The following is a 13404-nucleotide window of genomic DNA, read 5'->3' as shown; positions in this document are numbered from 1 at the left end:
TCAAGACCTATGACTTTACTAATGTACAACTTCCAATAAAGACTACCAAGTGTCTTTGCTCTAATGGACAATATGCTATGACTTAATCTTTTGGTCTCTCCAAATTTAGTAAGCCTAGGCCTTATATGATAATAGCATCTATGACCAGTGATGATCTCTAAGCTTTTCTAACTTGGCAGAACATGCCACCATTGGCATAGCCTTGAAGAACTCAGAAATTATCTTTAAGCCAGCATGAGGCAGTTGAGTAGGCCTATAAAATAGGAATAGAAACATGTGCACTATTTTCAGTATATTCAGGGTTAGTACTGAGTAAGTCCATAAACAGAAAGAGTCCAGACCAGGTACTACTTAAGATCTGCTCTATGTAAGGGCTCAACTCAAAACAGTGGCTCACTCTCTCCCTTAATAATGAAAGAAGGACACACTCAAAATAAATTTAGGATAATCTTGATGGAGAATGCATGTGTCTGGAACAAGGCATCATAACAACTATGCTATTTACAATTCTGTTTTGACAAATATCTTATTATCAATATTTACTGTTATTTACAACCCTGTTATGAGAGCTATCTTGTTATTGCTAGTTAGGGTGGAACTAAAATGTCCAAGTATGGTCTATGCATTAACCCTGGATGATATATGGCATCACCAGGAGATAGGTAGTGTTAATGCAAGACTAACTTAAAGAGTATATAAACCCTGGCTCTCAGATTAATAAATGGAGATTGCAAAGCATACCTTCCGCCTTGCCTTAAATAGTCATTTCAGATTCATACTCTCTTTCACTGGAGTTATGAGTCCAACAGATTACAGAGAGCAGGTCTCAAGTAATACCAGAATTCTTCCTATTCATGGATTTAGTCAATACTGGCCCTCTACATTAAAGATTCTAATTAATGTGTACTTTCTATATTTCAATGTAAGAAAAAAATTCTAAGTTTATGAACAACTAAGCAACTCAAGAGCTTATTTTATTTTCTATTCTACTTTGGAATCTCACAAGTAAGTCACTACTGGGGCAGGTAGGTGGCGCAGTGGACAGAGCAGCACCAGCCTTGAATTCAAGAGGATCCGAGTTCAAATGTGATCTCAGACACTTAACACTTCCTAGCTGTGTGATCCTGGGCAAGTCACTTGACCCCAGCCTCAAAAAAACAAAACAAAAAACAAAAAAAAAACAAGTAAGTCACTACTTTAGAAGCAGTTAACTTATTTACTTTGTGTTATAAAATGTATAGACAGAATAACTGACTTAAATTTAATCATACAATCATACAATTAAATTAAATTTAATTTAATCATACAATTACCTCACTAAGCATTTTATAGCTAAAAAGAATTTCTAGAGATTATCTAAATCAGAAATTCATTTTACAAATGAGTGAAGTAAGGTTTATAAAGTCAAGAAACTTACCTTAATACAGTGTCATAAACAGAACTAAAACCTAAATCTCTTGAATCCCCTTGTAACTTTTTAACCATTCCATTACAGTACATTTTAAAATTCTACAAAGATTTAGAAAGAGAAATATAATGGGCAAACTATTTTGATTCACTATGACTAAAATATTATGGGTATATTTTTGTGATAGAAATCTTACAAGTATAGTCTTCAAATGTTTTATCATAAACCAACATCATTTTCTTTCCCAACAAAGAGGGTAAAATAACAAAATAGTTGTTTTTAAAGCAACCATACTAATTTTGATCTTTATATACTTACTGATTAAAAGAAACACATATTTCCCTATAGTATCATTTCCCTATGTACTCAGCAATAGTGTTTCGTAGAACAATTGAATAACTAAATGATAAAAATGGAAACTGAAATGCCTCTTTCTAATTTTTATTTTTAAAAAATTATTAGACAAAGGATTAACAATCCTCTAAAATAATTTAGACATAATTTTATTTCTGTCTGGCAAGTCAGTCATCCAGCATTTTTATCAATTGTAGGTTATTCTTTTGAAAGTAGTTGATAGTCAAGAAAGAGTAGCATTATAAAAATGAAAGTTCCTTAAAGTTATTTCTTTCAGTACCTTACTGTCATATGACTTGTGTAAACTTCTAAGTTGTACAGAATTTAAAATATATAAGGGCTATTATTTCTCAGGAAAGTTTACCCATCTGAAGAGTTTGGGTATTCACTATCAACTTTTTTAAAAAAGCACAAATTTACTTCTGACTTGATGATATATGCGGAGTTTCAGTTCTATTTCTTAAAATTATTACTCAGGACTGCAAAATGCTAACAAAAAGCTTAATACTGACATTATCTTATAATGTGATCTTATAATGACAAAGATTCCTATGAAAGAATTCATAATGAAAGATTATCCTAATACTAACATTTCCTACTGATTTTTACAATATAAATTATAATTACACACGTAATTTAAGTATTTTAAAGAGAGTCAAGATAAAGATTAGACTCAAAATGTATGTGCACATACATACACAATATTTATAGCTTCCACATTCTCTAGTTCACAGCGTCATTTATCTATGATATGATGGCAACAATGTATAAGTAAAAGTAAACCCAAACCGCAAGTATCTTCTTTGATATAAAATGGATTAGGAAATTATATGATAAAAGAAGCAAATACATGATATTATCAACAATTAAGTATTATTATTTTAGATTACCAACTACAGAGGCAGCTAGGTGGCGCAGTGGATAGAGCACCAGCCTTGAATTCAGGAGGACCTGAGTTCAAATTTGGTCTCAGACACTTAACACTTCCTAACTGTGTGACCCTGGGCAAGTCACAACCCTAGCCTCAGAAAAAGAAAAAAAAAAAAAAAAAAAATAGATTACCAACTATAAAAGCTATTTTGGTCTGAATTCTATAAAGAAGGATAAAATGCAATAATAAATTCTTGTACCTTATGACAAACATATGGTCCTACCTAAATCTAGATTTTTTAAATTTTTTCTTCGATATTAAAACAGGTGGTCTTGAAGAAAAATGTAGACGTAATCTTATTTCAGTTTGACATGTCAGCCATCCAGTATCGATAGTTTCAACACCATCTAGCAAAGTAAGATGGAGAATAGTAACTGTTACATTAAAAAAAAAAAAAAAAAATAGCAACAACCTGAGATATGCAACAAGCATTCACAGATGTAATAACGTAAATATCATTTAAAATATACGATTGTGTTTTAAGTATGGTACCTTCACATCAAAAAAGATACATCAATAAACATGCAAATTTCATAGTTAATTAACTACACACAACAATCTGAAAACAACTGAGATTGGATAGGCATATATCTATGTATTAGCTTCTTCCAAAAAGCAAGAATAAACACATGTTTATAGCTAACGGTATTTAATTTATATTATACTAAGGGTGCTATTATAAAATGTAAGAGCTAAAAAGTGAGAGATGGATGTTAACTTGTTTCATTCAGTATCTAAATTATTTTTAGCCATTTTAAATGAATACAATTTTTTTTTATTTAAAAGCTAAAAAAAACCCATGACAAATGGATGTCATCTGTTTTTGATACAACCTATCAATAAATCAACTTTAAATTGTATTTAGCAAAGGGAAGAAATAGTATAGCTGTATTAATATATTCATCTAATTAAATCCCCAGATCCTTGTAACTAGATATTTTCTAGTTGTTGTTTTGTCCTTCACTGGAAAAGACCATGATATCAGGAAGTTGATACCATAACATGCAAATGAACTGGATTTGAGTACTAAGTAAGGTCACCTGCCTCCCTTTCCCCTCCAGAGTCTAGTGGCAAGATATAGAAGAAGATTACTGGAGATGGCCCTGGATGAAATGGGAGACCTTAGCCTTTTAAGCTAAAGTCTTCAACAGGTCTCTCTGACTGAAGCAGTACCCATTTAGTGATTAAGCTGGGTAGCAACTGAGGCAAAGAATCCTCTCAAGAATCCTCTTTAACCTATCAATCAATCAACCAATCAATAAATCAATAAATGACTCTGGGAGCGGAAGACCCTTAGGGTTTCTAGCCAAAGCAGAAATGACTGCTACTTACATTCAATCTGAATCAATCAGGACCCAAACAATGACTAAATGGGGTTTAGTGGATTGAAATCAGATTGGTTTTGGTTTAAGGCCAGGGCTTAGAGAGAAATCTAGCCAGTAAACCTCAAGATATCTTGGGAGAGTTCAAAGGTGCAAAAGAGAAAAAAATATGCTTTTAAGAGCATTTGTAGATGAGGGTATGAGCAAGGTCATGTTCTAAAGGGGAACACAATACATATAGAAAGTTTCAGCTACAAGTCAAATATTTCCTGAGGCACAGTGGCAATGCTATAGTAATATCTTTAAATACCAGTATACATTATGTAAGAGATTCTCTAATACAATCTATTAAGTTACTGGTGAACTAAGTCTCTGGTAAGTGGAAATGATTTGCACAAGGAACAGTATATTGATGAGGTATGAGAATGTAGCAATTCCTGAGAAGCTCTTAGGCTATCTTAGGCTATCTAACCTTGGAAGTGCCACAAACAATGATGGCTGTCAGAGAGCAATCTGTTGGTCAAGCCATAAAATCCAAGGATGGGTACTACTCCATCCCAACCACTCCTCAATGATACCTCTAAGCCATAAAATTACACATCAGTGTCTTTTTTCCTATTAAACTTTACCTTCTAACTTTTGGCTCTTCACTATATTCCTAGTAGAACTTTAGCCCACTCCAATTGGCATTACAATTATAATAAATCTCTGCCCCTTAACTTGGAGACTGAGTATGCAAATTCTTTTGCCAAATTTGTGACACGGACTTGAGGACCTTAATATTGTTATCTTCCACCTCAACATTTTGGCACCCAATGGAGTCCAAATTTTATGTCATCCTTGTTAAGCTCCCTTTTACCCCTATTGTATCACTGGGACACCTAGAAAGGCTTGTCTGGGTCATTGGAGCTCCACACACTGCAAATTTTCTTTGATCAAGGATACCTGACCTTGGAATTTCTTGTCATTTCTCAGCAAAGTTTCTTCTTGACTAAGGAATCTTTGCCATTTTTTCACCCTCCCTGGGACAGGGCCCTGTAGGACTTTCAATTCTAAAGCTTGTGGCAAAGATGGGACAGTTCACCTCTACCATAACCTCTTGTAGGGGAATTTTGGACCAGCTCCTTTTCACTCCTCTAGGGACATGTGATCCCCCATTTGTCCCCTCATGTAATCCTTCTCAGGAAGCCCAAGAATCTCTTCTAGGACCACTCCCCCTATCAAGATCCAGCAATATTTCTTCAACTCAGTACCCTTCCCACAGGTCCCCTGGACCCTCAGTCCCTGAAACCTTCCAGCCCCCACTCCTCAGTCCCTCCCATACTAGGAGCTGGATCCCTTTTTCTCTCCCTCAGGATCCAGATTCAGCCATCCCTTCTAAACTCTGCCCATTGAGTGAAGTAGCAGACTCTTGAGGTGGAATAATCAGGGTGTATGTACCTTTTTCAATATCAGACCTTTCCCAGATTAAGGAAAAACTTGGACATTACTCTGAGGACCCCACTAGATATACTGAGGGCTTTAAAGTCATCTCCCTCCAATTTGATCTTACCTGCAGAGATGTTAACACCATTATCTCCTCTTGCTGCACCATAGAGGAGAAAAAGAGAATCTGGGATCTAGCCCAGAAGTTTGGGGATGATATGGTTGAGTCCTCCTCTGGTAGCTACCCCCAGGGGCTATTGCTGTCCCAATCGGGGACCCTGGGTGGGATTATCAGGAGGGAAGCAGAGACAGAGAGAGAAGGGATCATTTTCTAATCTGCCTCATTGAAGGCATGAAGAAGGGAATTAAGAAGCAGGTTAATTATGAAAAACTTAAAGAAGTTACCCAAGGAGCTATGGAAAATCCTGTCTTATTTCAGGGCTTTAAAGAAATACACTAACCTGGACCCACTTCCCCAGGGTGGAATCACTGTCCTCAGCATGCATTTCATTAGTCTGCCCCAGATACTTGGTGAAGCTGCAGAAATTAGCTATGGGTCCTCAAACTCCCCAGACAAAAATGTTGGAAACCGCCTTTAGAGTTTTTAATAATAGGGATCAAGCTATGGCAGACGAGGAAAACTGCAGAGCCAGGGTGAGAATCAGAAAGGAGGCTCAAGTTTTAACTCCTTCCATATCTGGGAATCATGGGGGTTTGCGCCTCAGTTGCCATGGTCAAGGCCGTGTCTTTGGAAGAATCCCCAGGCCCCGTGCCATAAGTGCAAACAGGAGGGGCACTGAAAGGGAGACTGCTTGCAGAGGGATAGAGCTGTCTCTTCCCAATACCCTGTCTTCTAGTCTCCTCAGGACCAGAAGAGATGGTGCTCAGAGTTTGGCCAGGCTCCCCATTACTCTATCATGATGGCTGAACTCAGTGTAACTATTTGAATTTATGGAAGCCTTGTATTCTGTCCTGACCTTATACTCTAGCTCCAACTGTCCTCCCTCCCTTCATAGGGTGGTGGAAATTGGAAGGAAAACTTAGGAACTCTTTTGAGATCTTCCCTCTGCCTTGTCAGTTTGGTGATCTTCACTCTTTTTCTTATCATTTCCTTCTGTCCTGCCCCCTTGTTGAGGAGTGATTTAACAGGACATAAAATTGGGGACTTCACTTTCTCTTCTCAGACCTCCATGTGAATTTTTTGTGCTTCTCTCAAAGCCCTCCCATATTCCATCTGAAATCTTGGAGGAAGTAGATTCCTCTGTCTGGGACCAAAGACTCCCTGAACCACTCTTACTTTTATCTGGGATCTCACTGCATTCCAGTACCAGTACTCAATGAAGCCAAAGGCCAGAGAAGGATTGCAAACTCCAACAGAAAAATTTCTTAAGCACAAGCTTTTAGTTCTTTGTCAGTTTCTCTGGGGAGTAAGGTAGGGAATCTCAGAGCTGTTAATGAGGCGGCTAAATTTCTACGCTTCCAAGGCTAAAAAGTTTCTTTGTCTAAGGCCCATACAGTTTTCTCCCTCAATACTTGTTAGCATTCTATCTTTCAGACTCCAGGCCATGAACCTCCCAACCTGAATACCAAAAGCTATCTAATCACAAGATTCAGCACCCCATGGATGCTGTTGCCACCATTTTCAAGTTTCTTCTCCTCAGTCTGGATTTAATTAGGCAGGGGCAGATCTACACCCTTTGTCAGCCTGAAGCAGCTCCAGAGGATGAGAGCTTTCTCCCTCAGCCCCAAAAGCATTTAGGGTTTTGGATTGCTTAAGAGGGGAATAATGAGGTGTGAGAATGTAGCAGTTCCTGAGAAGCTCTAAGGAAGTGCCATAAACAATGCAGGCTGTCAGAGAACAATCTGTAGGTCAGTAAGCCATAGAATCTAAAGATGGGAACTACCCTACTGTAATATGCTTCAATGATATCTCTAAGTCATAAAATTAGATTATCACTGACCTCTTTCCTATAAAATTATTTTCTTTTAGCTCTTTGCTAGATTCCCTTGAAACTTTAGCTTGCATCAATTGGCATTATAATTATAATAAATCTTTATCTCTTAATGTGAAGACTGAGTATACAAGTGCCTTCACCAAATCTGTGACACCAAGTTGGAGACCCTAATCTTGTTGGGGTATCTTCTATCTCAATAATATGGTTATTTAATGGCATTCAAAACTACTCAGGTATCCCAATTTCCAATCCATTGTTCTGTACCACAACATACTTAACAAATTAAATAGGTTAAACTTGGCAGACTCAAGTCTGTGTTCCAAGATGGGAGTAGGTCTAGCAAATCTTCCACAAAATATCTCCTCACATTTCAGACTACTCACTTCAAACATAAGGCATTACAAATAATAAACTATAAATTATAATTGAACTGCATAATTTCATATTACTCCATACAGTTCACATGATCATATGGCATCTACAATAAGAAAGCATCTTTTGAGAGTTGTTTACTCTCATAAATTTAGTATTTAATAGCAAAAGAAAAGAGACCATAAATTCAGCAAGCTCTTTTGTAAAAATGCCAAGTACTTTAGAACTAAGACTTTTCACCAATGTCTGATGTTCAAGAAAGTTTTCTTTTTAAAGATTCTTAAGAAACTGTTTGAGCTATTCTCAAATCAAAATGTAAAATAACAGCAATTAGATGTTATCTTTTAATTTAAAATTAATCTTTTTAACTTTAAAAAGTAGATCCACAGGAGTAATTTCTTTTTAATTACTCACAAAGTTTTGTTTGATTCTAGAAAACAAATGGGCAATTATCCACTTAAAACTAAAATAAAATATTACAACAAAAATGTAATAATGTCATATGCACTACACTTGGAGAAATTAGAAAAAAAAATTCATATAATTAAATCTCTCTACAAAAAACCCTGTCAAATTAAATTTCATGTATATTTTGTGTATAATATATATGTATGATGCATATATTATATATGTTAACTTGCATATAATTCAAAAGAAGCTAAGCTTTAACACAAAAAGTTTAAATCATTCAAATATTTTAGACCAAAATTCTGATATAAAACAGTTTCTTTTCAACATAGGGAAAAAACTAAATTTTTATTTCTTTCAAATGTTAACCAATCAAATGCTATATAGTCCCGACATATATATGCATATAAATACGTAAGTACATGTACAATACACACACACAGCTGAAGGAAAACCTCAATTAACTTAAATCTTCAGATATTATCCTGGGTGTTAAAAACAAAAACAAGCTAAAATGAAAAATTTTTTTTTAAATACTACTTCTAAGCGATAACCTAAAGTCTGTATTCATTCAATGCAATATCCTACAGCATTTATATTCACAATAAGGTATTATAATTGTTATTCAGCAACCAAAATAGAAACCTGAATAAGATATCTTAGCAAAAATATGCAACAATGTCTAAAATAAAAAGCATCTTGTTTATTTGCCAATTAAAGGGAAAAATTCAATTACTCATTTATTATTCCACAGTAGTATAGTCATTCCTGACTATTCTGAAGGACTTATGATGAAAAATCCTATCTATTCCCAGAGAAGGAACTAATTATATCTGAATACAGATCAAAGTTCTTTCTTTCTTAATTTAATTTTTCTTGAAGGTTTTTATTTTCATTAGGATTGAAGATCTGTGCTTTTCCCCCCATAGTATGACTTTTATGAAAACGTTTTACAAACTTTACAAGTGGTTTCTTAATTATAGGTGTGGATAGGGGAGAGAACCTAGAACTCAAAAATTTTTTTAAAATGTAAAAAAATATTTTTGTTCCAAAGTAACTGGGGGAAAAAAAAAAAATCAATTAAATAAATAAATAAAACTAGGATTATCATAAAATATATACTAAAGTAAAATGCAATAATTTAAATTTTCTATTAACTTCTTGAAACCAAGAAGTTACACAAGCACCAAGATTAAGTAGCTTTTTTTAAAAGCAAGGTTAGTATGCAGAATAACGTTTTCTGCTGTCATAGTGGAATCAATGCTTACTGAAATTTATTTAATATTTCCAAAATAGTAAAAAAAAAAAAAAAAAAAAAAGCAAATGCATCATTTAAACCATTTTATATAATTAATTTTTTTTTTTTTTTTTTTACTTTACAAAATTTAGGAACATACTAAATATAAGTCTCACTTACTGTGGATTCCAAACTGTCCATCATCAATAGTGCTTTCGCCCTCTAAAAGTAAAGGGGAAAAAAAAAAGTAGATAAATAAAATTAAAAGTTACAATTTATGCAAAAGGAATAACTATGATAACTATTCTATTTTTAAAGACTTTATTGATGCCTTCAGTAAGATTTTTTTTTCTCTTGACATTAAGTTATCCCATTTTCCCATGGTAGCATAAGAAATTACCAAAACAGAAAAAGGGAATATATGTGGTATTTCCCCACCATAATAAATAGTAATTCTAACCTCATGCTATTAGAGAATCAGAGATTTTGAGCTAAAAGGAACTTGAGTCATTGAATCCAACACTTCTTGCTTTCAGAGATAATGAAAATTATGCTGAATAGAAAATGTTCCTTGCATTATATTGCTTCTTTTAGATTGGCTTTTAAACATCAATATGCACAACCAAAGTGTGTTTTGATTTTTGTTTTTTTTATTGTAAAGGAGGAGCAAATCAAACTATGGATTTTTCTAGATCAAAGATTTGGCACAATTAAAATGCTTGTACTTATGACATAGATCCTGACTAAAATTCCATTTTCCACTGAAACTTTGACTATTCTCTAATAACCAACCAGAGTTAAAAAAAAAAAAAAATCCTACAGATAGTACAAACTTACCTGTATATTCAATAGAACTGTGAGAAAAAGTGCATCTAATAAAAAACCCAAAATTTGTCCTTGAATAGCCCCTTTCCTGCCAGAAATAATGATTAAGTAAAAAAGATTGCAAACTTCCAACTTCTGAGAAAAATAAGTAATTTCCTATTACACTATGATAGACACCATCAACTAGTTCTTTTTTAAGTGCTTACTCTCTACCCCCAACTGCAGAATGTTTTTTAATCTATAAAAATGTGCATGTTATGTTTAGAAAATATAGAATTAAAAATCAAATGTACTTTTTCCAGAATGATTTCTAGATCATTTCATAAGGATCTCAAATTTAATGGTATAATTTGCTAAAATTTAAGTTAAACATCTTTAAACATGACTAAAAATGAATTTCCACTTAACATTTGACTGTTCTGAAACACAACATGTCAGTATTTGAACTCTTGCTTAAAAGTTTATTTAATATGTATGTTAATATTTTCCACCCTCAATACAGGATTTACTATGTACATTATTACTATAAGAAAATCCAATAAAGAGGATGGAAAATGATAAACCAAAAATAACAGAAATGTTAGCTCTACTATGCCAAGCAGAAATATTCATTGCTTCCAAAGCTAAAGTAGCAGGCCCTTAAATTCTAATGCCCACAAAGATATAACTTCCCTAGCAATCAGGCAACTCGAGGTAAAGAGAGGCAGATAATTTAAAATATGTGAAAAATATGAGACTGTGTCATATAAAGTTAGTATATATTTTTAAAAGTATAAATGTCTTAAGTTTCAAAAGAACTTAATGACACCAAAAGATAATCATCTCAAAGTCCAATACATTCAGCAATGATGCTTCTTTTAAAAAATATTCTAAATTGGGGAATATGTATCCAAGAAGTGTGGTTTCAATTTATTCAAACAAGCTGAATTTTAATATCAGGCAAAAAATAATCATCACTAATTAAATTTTTATAATCCTTTGGAATATATAGCTAAAAAGTAAAGTTACCAAGATAAGTCTTATTGCTTAGATCATGTTTTTCTTTAAATTTCATTTTTAAAAGCCTGAACTAATTAAAGTAACATAATAAAGCCATGGATACTCAGTCTCAAAAACAAGGAAATTAGTTCAGAAAAAAAAAAATTTATGGCTCCAATTGAGATTCATTCAATGTATATTTTATAATAAATGAAATCCACTAAAAAATAGGAATATAACTAAAAAAGCATTTTTTTCCACAGTGTTAACTAAAAAGCTGAGGCAAATTAAGAATTATTTATTTTTGAGAGTAAGCTCCATGATGTGCTAAGTGAAATTTGTAGAACTGGTAATGCATTAAGTTCTCAACTTGCTAATAAAACTTGTCAAATTTCACTAAGCCATTGTGCAGCATTATTAGTAACTTTATGCATATGCCTCAAACAGATGCAGTTAATGCCCATACCTAAAGGGGTTATTGATCGTGGTTGTAGATGAGTCTCCCACTTGTGAACTATGACTTGACATGGACCTCCGATAGTCTGCAATTTAAAAGTTAAACGTCTGCAATAATTTCTCATATCTTGTTTTCTACCCATGACTCCACTAGATGTTTGTGGGGAAAAGTATTAAACTATGAATATGAATATGAAACCAAGAGATTCATCTCCTTTACTATGCTCTAAGCCAACAAGTAGAAATCCACCAGGTAACAAAATAACCTAGTTGCTAAAAGGAAGTAAAGGTGGAAGTAGTAAAGGAAACTACATTAAGCATAGTCAACATATTATTTAAAAATACATCCTATGTACATGTCAAATAAACATCAAATACACTTTGCATTCCAGCTACAAATTTTAGAATGCTACTTTCTATAATATTATTAGTATGTTCTATTTTATTCCATTAACTACAAAAACATTTTGGAGGGGGAAAAAAAAAAAATCACCAAACTTACTTATCTTTACACATATTAAAAAAGAAACAAGAGGACATACTGAATTAAGGAATATAACTCCATTATTTGGTAATGAAAAGCAGAATTTGTGACAAATAAGTAGGAATGAATTGTGATTTCCTTAGTTTTACTATGAATATTTTTTAGTGCATAAGCTAAATTTATTTCAAGATTCAAATGGATGAAATTTTTTATTAATTTATTTAATATATCTATTTTAAGATGAACCCAACCCCTCAACTATTGGGTATGAACATTTTTAATAATAACAAGAAAATTTGTGGAAAATATACTCGACAAAAATAAGTTGTCCCCTTCCTAAACTATATGTAGTTTATAGATGCTTCCTATTTTTTGCAGCAATTTGTACATTTTAAAAGACTCTTTAAAAAAACAGTAACAATGAAACTACTGCTACTCTTTTCGGAAAAAAAAAAAAAAAAAAAAAAAAAAAAAACCTAACTCTAAACCTACATCATAGATGTTGCCAATTACTTAGAGATTAATGTTGATTAAAGAATTAAATGACTATATATACCCTTACTACAATAGTTACCCAGCTAATTTATATATTTTGTATATACTATTTTGTCTATTTTTTCCTCTCAACAAAATACCTTCTTAAGATCAAAAGGATAGTTACTATTTTGTCTTTTTATTACCAATATCTTAGCATCACGTCAGATACAAAATATGTCTTTTGAAATGCCTGTCCCTTAACAGTTGCACTCATTTTTAAAAAATCAAATCTACTAAAATACCTGAATTTTCTAATACAAATCAGAGGGAACATGACATTAAATATTGTTAATTGCCAGTCAAATGATAAGAAATCTAATTAAGGAGAAATGTTATGGTTACAATGCAAAGAACTGCTCAAAGCAGTTAGAAGACTTGCATTCAAATATTTGCTATGACAGTTACTACCTGTTATGTATCATGGATGAGACATTTCTCCGCTCAGGACTTCTGTTTCTTTGTAAAGTAAGGAAATTGGACTGGGTGATTTATATAGTTCCTTCAAGTTCTAAAACCTACAATTGACCTAAAACTTATGAAATATACATTTTATCTCATCAACATACTAAGTTCATTAAGAAGAGGAACCCTATTTTGTATTTTTAGCTCCTAAAACAACACTATCATCATAGCAGGAACTTAATGTTTGTTGCTAAATTGGGCTTTCATATTACTTCAAAGATCCTGTTGAGTTTACCAACATAAAACAGGT

General features: G+C 33.0%; 1 protein-coding gene across 8 annotated transcripts in view; it reads right to left on the bottom strand.

Annotated features, from left to right (window-relative positions):
• Window positions 1-13404, bottom strand: part of GPCPD1 (glycerophosphocholine phosphodiesterase 1) — a 102256-nt gene that overhangs the window by 62708 nt on the left and 26144 nt on the right. For all 8 annotated transcript variants that reach the window (XR_012486094.1, XR_012486093.1, XM_074287918.1 and 5 more), the window contains 3 exons: window positions 11682-11757; window positions 9593-9634; window positions 2917-3040 (listed from right to left, as the gene is read on the bottom strand). Coding sequence is in view for 6 of the 8 variants with exons in the window: in XM_074287918.1 (XP_074144019.1) it covers window positions 2917-3040; window positions 9593-9634; window positions 11682-11757 (242 nt within the window). In the remaining 2 variants the exon portion in view is untranslated. The remainder of the gene's footprint in view (window positions 1-2916; window positions 3041-9592; window positions 9635-11681; window positions 11758-13404) is intronic.

The sequence above is a fragment of the Sminthopsis crassicaudata genome, chromosome 2 (assembly GCF_048593235.1).
Source record: "Sminthopsis crassicaudata isolate SCR6 chromosome 2, ASM4859323v1, whole genome shotgun sequence".
Lineage (NCBI taxonomy): Eukaryota > Metazoa > Chordata > Mammalia > Dasyuromorphia > Dasyuridae > Sminthopsis > Sminthopsis crassicaudata.
The sequence above is the reverse complement of the archived record's forward strand: the minus strand, read 5'-3'. Positions and strand labels throughout refer to the sequence as shown.